This window comes from Gavia stellata, chromosome 2 (genome assembly GCF_030936135.1).
Source record: "Gavia stellata isolate bGavSte3 chromosome 2, bGavSte3.hap2, whole genome shotgun sequence".
NCBI lineage: Eukaryota > Metazoa > Chordata > Aves > Gaviiformes > Gaviidae > Gavia > Gavia stellata.
Window position 1 is genome coordinate 36,267,196 of NC_082595.1, and position 13,507 is coordinate 36,280,702.

Genomic DNA, 13,507 nt, shown 5'->3' on the forward strand with positions numbered 1-13,507 from the left:
TGTGGTTAATAACGTCAGTTTTAATCCAAATCTAGGCAAGACAAACTCTAACACAGAGCCAACAGATCTGAGAAAAGTGGAAAACTATCACCATCTAAAAGCAAGTTTAAATGGCAAAGCACTCAGACATTTTAGGAATTACAATCTGTGATTGTTATCATACAGTTGACTTTTCCAAGTTGAAAAGGATTCCAGTATCTTGCCACAATGAAACGCTACAGATTACTTGTCTCGATCCGGAAAACAATAAAGTAGCAGAAAGTCAAATACCTCTATCTTCTAAATGTTCAATTAGTAATTTAAGTATTTAGTTTCAGCAATAGTGGTATCTTCTTTTGTGCTTACTCTTTTGCTCCATGCAAAAGAGCCTTCCTATCAGTCTCAACAAAATTGCTAAATCTGACCCTAAGGAGACATACCCAGGGAGGTAAACAACAACCTATAGTCTGCCTGCCGGCAGCTCCCTGCCTCCAAAAACATGGAGAACCAAGAGCTGTCAAAAACTGATACCTACTCTGTAAACACACAGGAATGCTGCTTTCCTCCCTGAATCAACACGTTCTGCCTCCATTCCCACATTTAAGTAGACTCAATCTTCACACAGGACAGGGAAATTCCCATGACCCTCAAACTAAGTACAGTCTTTCCCACACAGAAGTCCAAGCACAGTTTCATGATATTCAGCAAACGTGTTCAAAACACAACCCTGAACACAAATTATTTCTAGTAAGCAAGCTTATGATACCACAACAATAATTCTTAAGAAAGCTCAAGAAAAGCCAGCCATATACCAAACATGAAATCATCCACTGAAGGGCAGCCCAATAGGTTAAGGTTAGAGCATAGAAGAGTTTAGTGGTGCTGATAAATGAGAACGGTGGTAAAGTCTGCAAAACCACTAGTTGTCCTTCACAGCGCATCATGAAGATAGGGAAATATCACTGAATCTATCATTTGTGAAATCTCACAGGAATCAGCTCCCTTGTTTTAGTATTATTAGATAACACTCAACACTATTACTCCTGCAGGAGAAGATTAAAGTTTTAAGAAATCATATGACTGTATCTAAGAATGCCCATATTCTGCTAAAACAAAGTCTCCCCTAATTCAGTAACTTGTCTCTCATTTTTTTCTGCTGAGTAAGCGTGAAAGACTTTCAGGTTACAGAAGATTTTCATTATTTAAACCATTCACTTCTTTCACTACTTTGCCAGACAAAATAAAACATAGATGGATGTTTGCAGACAATTTTGTCAATACCTCAAAACAATTCAGCATGAATTGCCCCCCCAAGCCCTTCTAAGCTTCTATTCAAATGCCAGATGAACAGCTGTAAGCTGTAGCCTAGTCAACTTTTGATAACACAATTAACACTCTCTGTGCTTCCCACCTAACAGTAGCTTAGGAGTAATTTTGCAGAAAGACAGTTTCTACCATGGTACAGATTAAGATGAGTCAATTACCATTCAATTTTAATTTATAAAATAGAGACTTGTTTATACACAGATGTTCAGGCAAATATTGAAGATTCCCTTGATACATGCTTTTTCCAGTACACTTGGTGCTACTTTTCTCCAATTTCAAGATAATCTAGATTCACTTGCCTCTTCATCATAAGGTTTTTTGATCACAGAGAACTGACAGAAAAACAAATAAAAGGAAAGTAAAGTGTAATACAAGCTGGTTTCTACTAGCATGGCTTTGATTACACTCCTCCAGTCTACAGCTTCCAGTGTCTTTAACAAAATACTACTTTAATGCCATTAAGTCAGTTATTTCCATATCTAATTAGCTCAATAAGTTGGTAAATAGTTAACCGGTTAACTGCTCTCAGAACAAAATGACATATAATCAAGTTTTTATATTAAAATTAATCACACTCAAAGGCTTCTTTTACTTTTTACATTACGTAGGAAAACATGTGCCTTAATACTAAAATCTGCTGAAAGCTGCAACTTTGTATTGAACACATGCAAAAATATATCCAATATATACCTGATATATTCAGTATGTAGTCAATAAAAAGCAAAGGAATGTACAAAATAAACCTATCTAAAAGATGCATTGCATCAGATACATATAAGTAATATTTTCTGAAATACTAATACTGCTTTGCAATAATTCTTAAGGCCCTCAGGCACCTAAATTTTTCTGTCCTTCAAAGCAAGAGCGTTCCTCAGACTGTTAAGTGAAAAGACTTTTGCAATAAATTACTTCAAATAAGAAGTGTTTGTCAAATCTTATATAAAACTTAAGGAAAACATTCTCTTCTTGTAAAATTCACATTCCCATACACAACTAAGGTAATTGTGCCTACACTGTATTCTTCACTACTGTCAATGTGAACTGAACATTTTTTAAAGATATAGACAGGTAAGATTTCAAAAATGATACTCCAGACACTCTGGACTACAAAACCCTCATAGACAGGCTTAAAAAGGAGTCAGCCTTCAGTCAGGGTTAATTCAAGAAATAACATCTGTTACCTTCAACATCGCTGCCTTTTGAATTTCCTGAAGTATAGTTTCTACTAGCCAGCCTTTAGCATTTAATTATGTAATTAAATAAGTAACTTGCTAGGAGGAATATTATTTTTTTTTCTGTAATGACTTTTTTTCTTTTTGATTAGCTAATAGCGTAAACGCTTATCTCTTCAGATGGTCACCGCTCCCAGACTACCAGGGATAGAACTCAAGAGACTTCTGTTTTGTGGGTGAAAAGGGAAAAAGGCCATGCTTCAGCAACTCTTTAATAAAAAATAGTAATAATAAAATGCAGGTTTACAACTTCTCCTGCATTCAAAGTAAGTGGTTTGAAATGCAATAAAGGTTTTAATATTGGAATAGAAAAGCCTATTTTCTGAAGTACTCACTACTCAAAAGAAAAATACTAGCTTACACAGAACTAAAATTATTTTCATTACATTTTATGTTTTACAATGAACCTCTAGGAAGGCAAAGTAGTATCAACCACCAAGCGTATTCTTAAACAGGGTTGGATTCTAAGCTAGAGGATTTTTCTTCACCACCCAGCTACATACAAATTCTCATACAGCTTAATATGCTACATTCTTCACTGTGTATTAAAATGGCAGTTGTGACAAGCTGAATATGTAAGTTCATTAGTACCCTTATATGAACACGACTTTTTTGTTTAAAGTTAGTTTATGAATAAAAGGCAAATTATTACAGTGGTCAAAACTTAAGTATGAAGAAAGCCTCCCAAAGTTTGATGAATCAGTTTTAGAAATCAAACTTAATGCAGACATGCATACTTATGAGAAAGTGTGTTTAGAGAAAATGTCACTGCAGAAGATGCTAGACGCTGACGTTAATTGTTCCCAGGGTCATAACTTATATACTGCACTCTGAATGCCTTAAGTAATTTTCTATTAAATGTTTATAACCTGAATGCAGTAGATTCAGGAACGTGCTGTATAGGTAACATCTCAACCTTAGCTGAGCAGCCTTCTTATACAATGACTTTTAACACATAGTCACAGAAGTTGATTGCAATTACAACCAAGTGTAACCATCAGTTTGGAAGTCTCTTATATAGACAAGTTGCAGCTTTCACATGCAACAGAAGTTAACAAAACACAGGCCGTGATATCCAACATGCTGAACTGCCGTGCCACACTGCCTCAGCCAGCGAGTTTCTGTTAAGCAGAAGTCAATTAATTTTAACAAATAGTACCCTTAATGATGAATATTGACAAGGGATTCTGAGAGTTATAGTTCTAAATGTAATAATAAGCATCTGACCTCCAGAAACCCTCCTGGCATTGTCAGAAAGGAATTTTAATTTTTTTGGTTTTTTTTAATAAAAGGACAGTTATTTTAGTCACATACTGTGTATATGGATTTGCTTTTCACTTTCACATGCCAATGTCCCCAGTCACTGAAAGAATATTTTTTTCTGTTATTCCTAATGGTACTGACAACTACTCAAAAACCCACCTTTGCAACTAGTTACAGAATTTTTTTAAATTGCCATTCCAAACCAGGGCCATGATTTCTCAACACAGATATATGAAATAGTCAAACAGCAGCAGCATGCTGTTGTGTAGAGGCAGATTTTGGAGGCAACGGGCCTGAGCCATGCAATTTATTCCCAGAAGACAAGAATAATGATGGCTGGTCAACCTTTTATTCTGAAACACAGAACAACTTTACCATTTGCTACCATATGCTAAATATATTCCATTTCAATGTATGTGTCAGCACCATAGCTTTATTATTTTTTCACACATAGTACTTTTCACAGAACGTAGCAGTTGAGCATCCTAAAATTAGGGTAGCAATAATAGGGCTTGTTTAACAAGATGCACTACGAAGTACATATTATTTAATGTCAGTAACTTCACTTTATAAGCTAAACTGAATGTTTGTTAAGACTTTCCACTGGAAATTAAAGTGTATCTGATAGTATTTCAGAGACTAAAAAGTATTAAAATATTAGAAATATAAAATACTTCAATTATATACAGCATTAAACATAGTAAAATATCCCAATCATGAGACAGTGAAGTTTTTCCACTCTAACCTTTTCCTCGAGCTTTGCGTAGGTACCAAGGATCATTTTAAAATTCCTTTTTAGCCTTACTATAAAAAACCAAAACAAAACTAAACTGGAGAGTCCAAAGAAATGGTATTATCTATTTACTGTGACAACTCTGCACCAGCCAAAGGTCAAGATTGGTACTAACTGAGAGCTCGTGTTTCATAAAACCTGATGTAATTTCTGCTTGCAAGGTGAACAGTGACGTAGGAACAAGTAAGCTGTAGGTCAGGAACCACAAATCAGTTCAAACGATCTAATACGGAGCAAAGTGCAACAGATTTGAAGCTGTTTCAGTGAATGAAGGCACTGAGTTCTTCAAATTTAGAAGAACTGCGTAGCTGCCTGCCTTTCTCTTTGAAATAACCAATTGTAAAAAAAAAAAAATCTGTGTATCATAATGAGATGCTTCCTTATGAAGTAAAAATTAATAATGCCCTCTCCTCACACGCTGTTCTAGAGGAGATTCTTGACTGCAAGTAGGAAGAACTGGGAAAAAACAAATGTAGTTGACCAAGACTGCCACAAGCAAGCAGCCTGATGCTGTAAGGCTGCACACTCCTCTAAGTGAGATAATGGCAGTCAATGTGTTCAAGAGCACGGAGCTGACTCCCTATGGCTGTGTCAATGTCTGTTTTATGAATTCACGTTAAGACAAGGAAGATGACAAAAACCAATATTTTGCTTCTCCATCACTAGACAGTCTTCCCTTTATTAAGCAGTATTCTTTGATTGGTGTGAAAATTGCTAGTTTTCCTCAATACCTAGATGACAGGTGCATTCAGACTAAGCAAAAAATACCTTGGTCTTAATAAAGTTACACATTCATTAGCTTTTGATGAATGCCTGCAACCCCTCTCCACTCCCCAATAATGTCCTTCAAGTACCTCCAGGCTCTAATCACAATGTTCTCAGTAATTAAAGATTTTAATTTTAAATTTGTGTAAAGCTGCCTAGAGACATGCTCTGATTACCAGCTGAGCCTCAGATACAAACGATTTGAGGATTTCCCTTGCTTTCTGGGGGAAATCTGTCAGCAAGTTTCAAGATTTGATGCTAGTTCAAGTGATTTGGCCATGTGACAAAGACTTCTAATTCATTACTTCTGTTCATAGGCTCACACAGGAGACTAAAATTTTCTACAGAGCAAATCCAGATGGTTTATTTTCCAGCATGTCAGTCTTTGTATTTTCTCTTGGATTCTGCAACCACTAGCAAGGTAGGAAGAGAAAAGTAGATGGACAGTTTACTCTAGGAGAGGTATTTAGTACCATGTAGCTGTCACATTACAGGTTGACACTGGTTTAGTAATTAATTCCTTCCCACATCCAATAAGGTTTCTTTTATAACTAGCACTGGGCAATCAGGTTTGCAGATAAGAAATATACTTACAAAATATCCACACAAATTAACCTGCATTTCTTATCTCCTCCAAATTTCAAAGCAATTCAGTCAAAAACTGGAAAAATCTTGAATACTCACTGTTCTAAATAACCCTAGATGAAAGGAAAGGGTTTTAAAAAACAATTAGCATAACCCAGTCTTCCATGAGAGAATACTATTACTTCTACATTTTACACTTTGAAGTGCATTAGCATTTTGAAGTAGAACCTGCAAAGAGAGAAGCCCCTTGAGAAAAGAAAAGGTGGTTATCATTAAAAGACGTTGACTGCCAAGGAGGTTGGTCATCTTGCACTGCAAGACTAAGGAGTTCATCTGTAAGTACAATTCATCAGGAAAAGAGCCAATAGCAAGCAGTGTACTTACTCCCCAAGCTGATAGATGTAACTCGTTCTTACTTTAGTTTGTCTGTGATCATCATGTCTTGAACAGAGCTTCCAAATCTTTATTTTTAGAAGAAACACCTTATTGGGATGCATCACAAACTGCATCATAATCAATAATCATGAAATTCTTCCTACTGCAGCAACAACAATATAGCAACAAAAAGCCCAGTCTGAAAAACAGAAACTACTAATACCAATCATCTCAGGAGAGCAAAAGAGCTATAGAAAGATTAGGAATGGATGGCATGAAAATAGGTTTTATCAAGAAAATTATTTGGTACTCAAGACTGGTTTACAACCAATATTATACTATTTGGTATTAAAATATATTATTCTATTATATCATTCAAATATATTAAACTATTTAATATTCATCACTAACTGCAGTATTATCTCATGAAATCATCAATAGTCAAGTATTCTGTGCTCCAAAAATATCAGACAACAGACAACTTAGAAGAGGTAATGCACATTTGGTCTCTTCTCCCAAGTGACTAGCGACAGGACAAGAGGAAACGGCCTCAAGTTGCGCCAGGGGAGGTTCAGGAGTGGTAAAGCACTGGAACAGGCTGCCCAGGGAGGTAGTGAAGTCACCATCACTGGAGGTGTTCAAGGAATGTGTGGACGTGGCATTGCGGGACATGGTTTAATGGGCATGGTGGTGTTGGGTTGATGGTTGGACTTGATGATCTTACAGGTCTTTTCCAACCTTAGTTAATTCTGTGATTAAAGCACTGACTGGATCAGTTTGTGGCTTTTAACATGTACGAAGTTCTACCTGATCTGCCATACAGAACTTGTCCTCATTGGAGACAGCTTTCCTTTTCTTACTAAACTTCAAAAAACAGGTGACACATACTCAGAAGGTCTCAGCTCCTCTAAGCTTTTTCTCAAAGGCAAAACTCCAGTAACTCTCACTGCTGTTCTCCTTTGAACAGCTACAAACAAAAAAAGTGGGGAGAGTGGGGGAAATCAGTCCAAAAATACCACTTCCCCAGACAGTAAACCTGCCCAAGCTATCTAGAGAGATGACTCCCCACAGGAGAGGACAGGTTCAGAAGCACAGTGGTGGGAGGTCACGGGCACTAAACATAACAGCCATCTGGACATGGTCCTAGGCAACCTGTTCTAGATGACCTTGCTTGAAGAGGGGTGTTAGACAAGGGAACCTCCAGAGGTCCCTTCTAACCTCCACCATTCTGTGATTTTGTTACAGACATTTCACAAACTCCAAGACTTATGTGAATATTGAACAGATAGGTCAGAACACGTGGTGGTGACCAACAACATTGCAGAGAATGTGCTTCTCCTAGCTGGCAGGTGAGAGTAACGAAGGACATGGTGCATGCACATGTACTACACTGGCTGGTGGTGCATAAGTGCCTGTCCTGCTCATGACGGAGTGGGGGGGATTATGACATGTGGGCCAAGGAAAACAGCAATTTCCAGAAACCCGAAGTAATCTTTACTCTTCTAACTGCTTTTTACGAAAGGGTCTGCAAATATGGGTCTCTTCAGAAGAAAAATTGAGGCTCAGATGCAGGGTTTTTTTCTTCCTTTTTACACTACTGTAGTTGTTTGCAAGTATAGCTATTGCTAACACAACTAAGTGTGCTTTTCCACACAGCAAGGCCAATCTGCAAAACTTTTAAGGATTTATCAAGGCATCATGGTTAATGACTAACTTAAATATATATACGTTCAGTACTAACAGTGAGACATTATTTCTGGACCATTAAGCCTGGAGCCTCAATCTATACTTACAAGCTTTCTGAATAATAGACGCTTAAATGTTTTAGCTTATGATATCTATGAACATAAATAAACCAGAACTAACATTTTTATTGATTAAAAAAATTACATAACCTAACTCCCGATGAATTACCATGACCTAGAATTGGCATTCTTAAAACAGAGAGGAAGCAGCAATAAACTTACAATTCTGCCAATAAATGAAGATAAGAATTGTATTATTGATAAAAATACAATGTCTTCTAAAAACAATGTTTAAATAGGAAAAAAGCTGAATGAAATTTTAAGTACTCACTTTAAGGTATCAGTACTTCTCTTCGGAATTGACAGTTTGAGAATTCATTCACTGCAAACTAAATTTTAGGATATTCCACATAGTGAAAATTTACTTTGTTACACATGTAATCAGAAGTCTTAACGTCTAATTAATCTACCAGCCAAAAAGTAGTAGCTTTCAAGAGTAGATCAAATAGTCTTCTCTTATAAAAACTAGGTGAGGTTTGCAGACTCTTAAAGGGAAGCAATATTTTCACTAAATCTCCTGCTCCAGGATATCTTTTTTTAAAAAAAACACAATACAAGAGAATATGTAAAAATTTGACTACTATTAACAGCCACAAACAAAGCTATGTAAATAAGATTGTTCGCATATTGGAAACTATACATTTTGTTTCAAAATATAACATCTGGTATGTCGGGTGAAGCACGCTGAAATTTTAATACTCAGAATTTTTTGTGTCTCCTATCACCCCCCAGTTATAGGAAATCTGTATTTCAAAATCCTGTACAAAAATATCAACTCTACAAGTTCTATTTACCCATTTACAGTTTAAAACCCCATAATAGTAGGACTCATTTATATGTCAACTGTCCCCCCAGTCAAGAGGTAGAATGAATTCAGGACATAATGTTTTAAATAAAGAAACCTTCATAAATCAAGCATTTAAGACAGTATCACCCTCTTACTTCTACAGAACCTAGGCAAACAAAAACTGTCTAGGTTAAAATAGATCTTTACTCAAAAGCTGGCAATCAAAACATCCAAAATAGCTATAGGTAGAATAAGAGAATGGGTCATGACAGTATTACAGCAGATTATGAAAACAAGAGGCATCAAATGAAGTTTGAAAGCGACAGAGTTATGACTCTGGGGAGTCTGAGATTTTTAACTGGGCAGACATTAGCTTTCTATTTGAATTGTTACGTGCTACATATGTATCAATAGAATGTATTATATGGCTGATCAGATAAGGAAAAGAGAGGATTTTCTAAAGAACCAAAATAAATAATACTTATGGGAACAAAGAGGAAAAGAGTACTGTTAAGTGCACATTTCAAAACTGCAGTGGAGATGTTGGTGCAACTTCAGCAGTAGTAAGTGGAGGTGAGGGAAATAGCTAGAAAATAAACCTGTAAAAATAAGTTACTTCGAGGAGCTACCACCAGAGCAACTTGACATAGAGGATGGTTCTATCCTGTAAAGTGCAGTTTCCCTATTTATATGGGCAAAGCGTGTATATTACAGGACAGGGCAAGGAACAGCTCTAATGACGTTGCAACTCCACCTGAACACAAAACAAATCCAGAAACACAGTGCTTCTTGGTTCACTCGTACAGAATTCACTGCCAGAAATATATTGAACATATTTTCCAACCCACACTACTTGCCCAAATCACTACTTCGGCAGTTCAGTACAAGAAAGTTATTAAGAACACCTTTTAAGGTTAACAGCTCTTCCTTAGAAAAATACATTTAACTTCAATTTTTACCTTTACCTTGAGAAACATGACACAATTAGAAGTTAGTTATTACTGAAGAATACTTTATAATTGCTAGTTAGACTCCCAATTGCACCATTATGGAGCATGCACATTTAACTTCTTTAGGGTAGGTTGTGTTATTTACCAAGTCTGTAAAAAACACTAGATAATGAAAAAGCATATAGAAAGAAGACAACAAATAAGAATAAAAGACACAAGAGCTTACCCTCTGTTAGGATATAAAACTATGCATCTGAAACTACACTACCTTTCAAGAGCTTACCTTCTTTTTGTCCCTCATTGAGCCCTTCCCTCGGACCATTATCTTGCATCCTGTTTCTGCTTCAAGCTGTTTAGCTGTTAGTCCTCTGGGCCCAAGGATTCTTCCAACAAAGTTAAACTGGAAAAAAAAAATTAATTCTATAAAAGCAAGCAAACAAAATTAATTTAAAATTTATCAAGATGTATTTCTGCCTCTGAAGTATCATCAAATGTTTATCGGTTTAGAACACTACACTAAATACCTGAGGTTAAAGAACAAGTTAAGTACTGTTTTCATACATTAGATACCTATGTGACCCCTACTTTGGGGGATACAGGTTTCAGGTGAAAATAGTTTTTTAAGTTTAACATCTGGTAGTCTAGGGCAGTGGTAGTCCTAATTTCCTCATTAAGTCGTATGAGCTCTTACAGAAACTACAAACCACCCTCCCTCACCACTAACATGACCAGACAGGTTCATTAGTAGGCCAACAGTGTGCATCACATCATGGAAACACACAGGTTCCGGTTGCATGACCAGACACGCACACAACTTCCATGTGGTGGGACTGATCACGTGCCAGGTGTAGGTGTAGTCCCATGATGGCACAGGGCCTTCAGGAAAGGCCCCTAGGCCCACCATTCATTTGCTCCCTGCCTACAGCTAAGGAGCCTGCAGAAAACATTATTTTTCACTCTTCTGTGCTGTTCTGGTGGGCTCGATCTGGACAGCACACTGCTGGCTAGCCACCCACATCTACAGAATCTTCTTTATCTACCCATGCCATAGCATTTCCTTCAGAAAAAAAAATTAGTCTTGTTCCTTATTCACTTTAGGTTTCATGGGCAACTTTCTGGAAAACATTGTATTTGCCATATAATATGTGTGTATATATATGTATGTATGTGTATATACAGACACATGAGAAAAGCACATGTCATTTTTTGTAAGTTGTATCCTTTACTCAGTTGTGCATACAAATAGAACAAGTATTTCATGTTTAGTTGGCTAACTTCAACATCAGCAGATGACCCCCTCCCTACACTTAACACAGTAATACCACTGTTTAGCCATACATAACTTTATTTCCTAGTTGTTTTCCAGGGTTTCTTCCCTTTCATTATTTTCAATCACAAATTCTGGAAATTATGACATAAAAAAAACCAAACCACTAAGCGAAGGTAGCAGTAAGGACATATAGCAGTATTCTGTGTGCAAAGATGAAGCACCAGGCACCAGCACCTAGAAATTTGAGAATGAAGATTAAATTCAAAGAAAGTATTAAGAGAATGGAAACTCTGCAGTAATGACAGGAGTCTGGGTATTTTAGACCCTGGTAGAAAAAAAAAGTTATTCAAAGGAATTATGAAGAAGTTGTTGGCTTTTTTTTTCCTCAGCTAATTAAAATTGGTTTAGACTACTACAACTCAACATACTTGAAATCCTTACAAAACTGCAAAGAACAGAAATTATTTAGGAGTAAGCAGATATGAACACAAGCAAATTAAAGTTCTTCAACAAAAATAATCGTATTTCACAATGGCTAAACTGTTCATAGGGAAGATACACTCCCAAAATTATTTAGTATTCCAAGTTCAAAAAACAAAGACATAATATGAAGTCTAAATCAACTTGTCGGGGGGGGGGGGGGGGAGGGGGGGGGAGGGATAAAGATTAAAGGCACTTGTGAACGCATACACTAACTGTGAATCATAGGAAATTAAGAAAGATTCACAAAGACTGGATAAAGCAATGAACCAACTACAAGTGATGAAGTTCAGCCTTGAAATCCTCTAAGTCCTGCATTTGTTACACATTTCATGCTTAATACCAAAATCATACCACTATCTTACACAGACAGCATCTTACTTGCCTTTCTCCACAACCACACTTCCTGCACACTAAGTCTTTAAATATCTATCCCATTCCACTGGTAAAGCTAAAATAGTATTGCAAACCTGACTTTAAACCACTGTCCTAACCAACACACAAGGTGACTATCACTACATTCTCTATCTCAAAAAAACCAGCAGCCTCTAATATTTTATTAACTTGGATCATGATTAAAAGAATAATTCTAAGGTAAGCGAATTTGGATTAAAAATTTAAATAGAACAATTTACGATACTAAGAAAAAAAGCAGGAATTTGTATTGCTCTCAAGCTTGCAACTTTATTCATGTTGTCTGAACACTATTTAAAATTGTGGCTTCTAGTTGACTAAAACTGCCACACATTCTGTTAAATATTAAGCCAGTTTCTTTTCCAGCCACTCCCAGAATATTCTTCTCAAAGAACCTTCATAAACTGTTCCAAGGTAGCTCAACCCCTGTCTTTTCTTTCCAAACTGCATACATTATTAGCACCTTCAGCCTTTTTGGATAGGTATGGTTTCTAAAACTCTGACCATTCTTGTTACCTCTCTTGGGCACTCCAGTTTCTTCATTTCTTAAAGCAGGATGCCTGGACAAGGCAATACTTCAACTGAGACCTCAACAAGGTTAAGTTACTCAGAACAATTATATCTTACAAACCACATTCCTATTAACATATCTCAGCTTCTTCTTTCCCTTCCAAAAAAATTCAGTTCTTACGTTTGGTTCAACATTCGTTGACCCCAGATACTCTTCTCCATTACCTATGCCTTGCCAGTTTTTCCCACTTTTTTATTCATATGCAACTTTTATGCTCCCCTACAACAACATATTGCTCTACATTTGTGTAATGTATTCCACATTTTTTACTTCAGGCACACTAACTTCAAAACAGTTTTGAATTTTAATTCCCATCTTTAAAAGCATTTGGTATGACTTAATTGTTTTCTAAGTGTATTTTCTATCCCACGAACCAAGTTATTTTTGAATGTGTTAAGAGATGCAAGCTGAAGGAGAACTCTTCCAGAACCCCACCTGAGGTGCAGTCTTAACTAAGTCATCAGTAATCAGTTATCATAGTTTAAGCTAATTATTGCTTTAACAAATGATTCCCAAGCTTTTGTACCGATGCATCACTGTCACTATTCAGTTCCTCAGACTACTGTCTTAAAGTCCTAGCTGAGCACTGTATAGAAAAAAACCAATTCTGACTCTCTTGTGAAGGGACTAGGTAGAGAGAGCAGTGACCAGCAGACCACAACTCAGGAACGCAGTATAGACTAAGCCTTCTAGTTGGACAGTCTCAAAAGTTTTATAAGAATCCAGTTGTATCAGCAGCTACTGCTGCTCTTACCTGCCAGGCCAGCCAGATTATCAAACAGAATTATCGGAATTAGATACATCTGATAAATTCAAAAGACCATTTTTATCACATTTCACTCAAGATTTCTCCGGCTCTTTGTCCCCTACTCTCACCCAATCGCAGTCTTCTTCATCACCTTGTGTTTCCCT

At 36.6% G+C, this 13,507-nt stretch overlaps 1 protein-coding gene across 7 annotated transcripts in view; it reads right to left on the minus strand.

Moving 5' to 3' along the window:
• QKI (QKI, KH domain containing RNA binding) overlaps positions 1 to 13,507 on the minus strand; it is a 166,907-nt gene that overhangs the window by 92,819 nt on the left and 60,581 nt on the right. For all 7 annotated transcript variants that reach the window (XM_059835232.1, XM_059835216.1, XM_059835211.1 and 4 more), the window contains exon 3: positions 10,144 to 10,260. In XM_059835232.1, the coding sequence (XP_059691215.1) occupies positions 10,144 to 10,260 (117 nt within the window). The remainder of the gene's footprint in view (positions 1 to 10,143; positions 10,261 to 13,507) is intronic.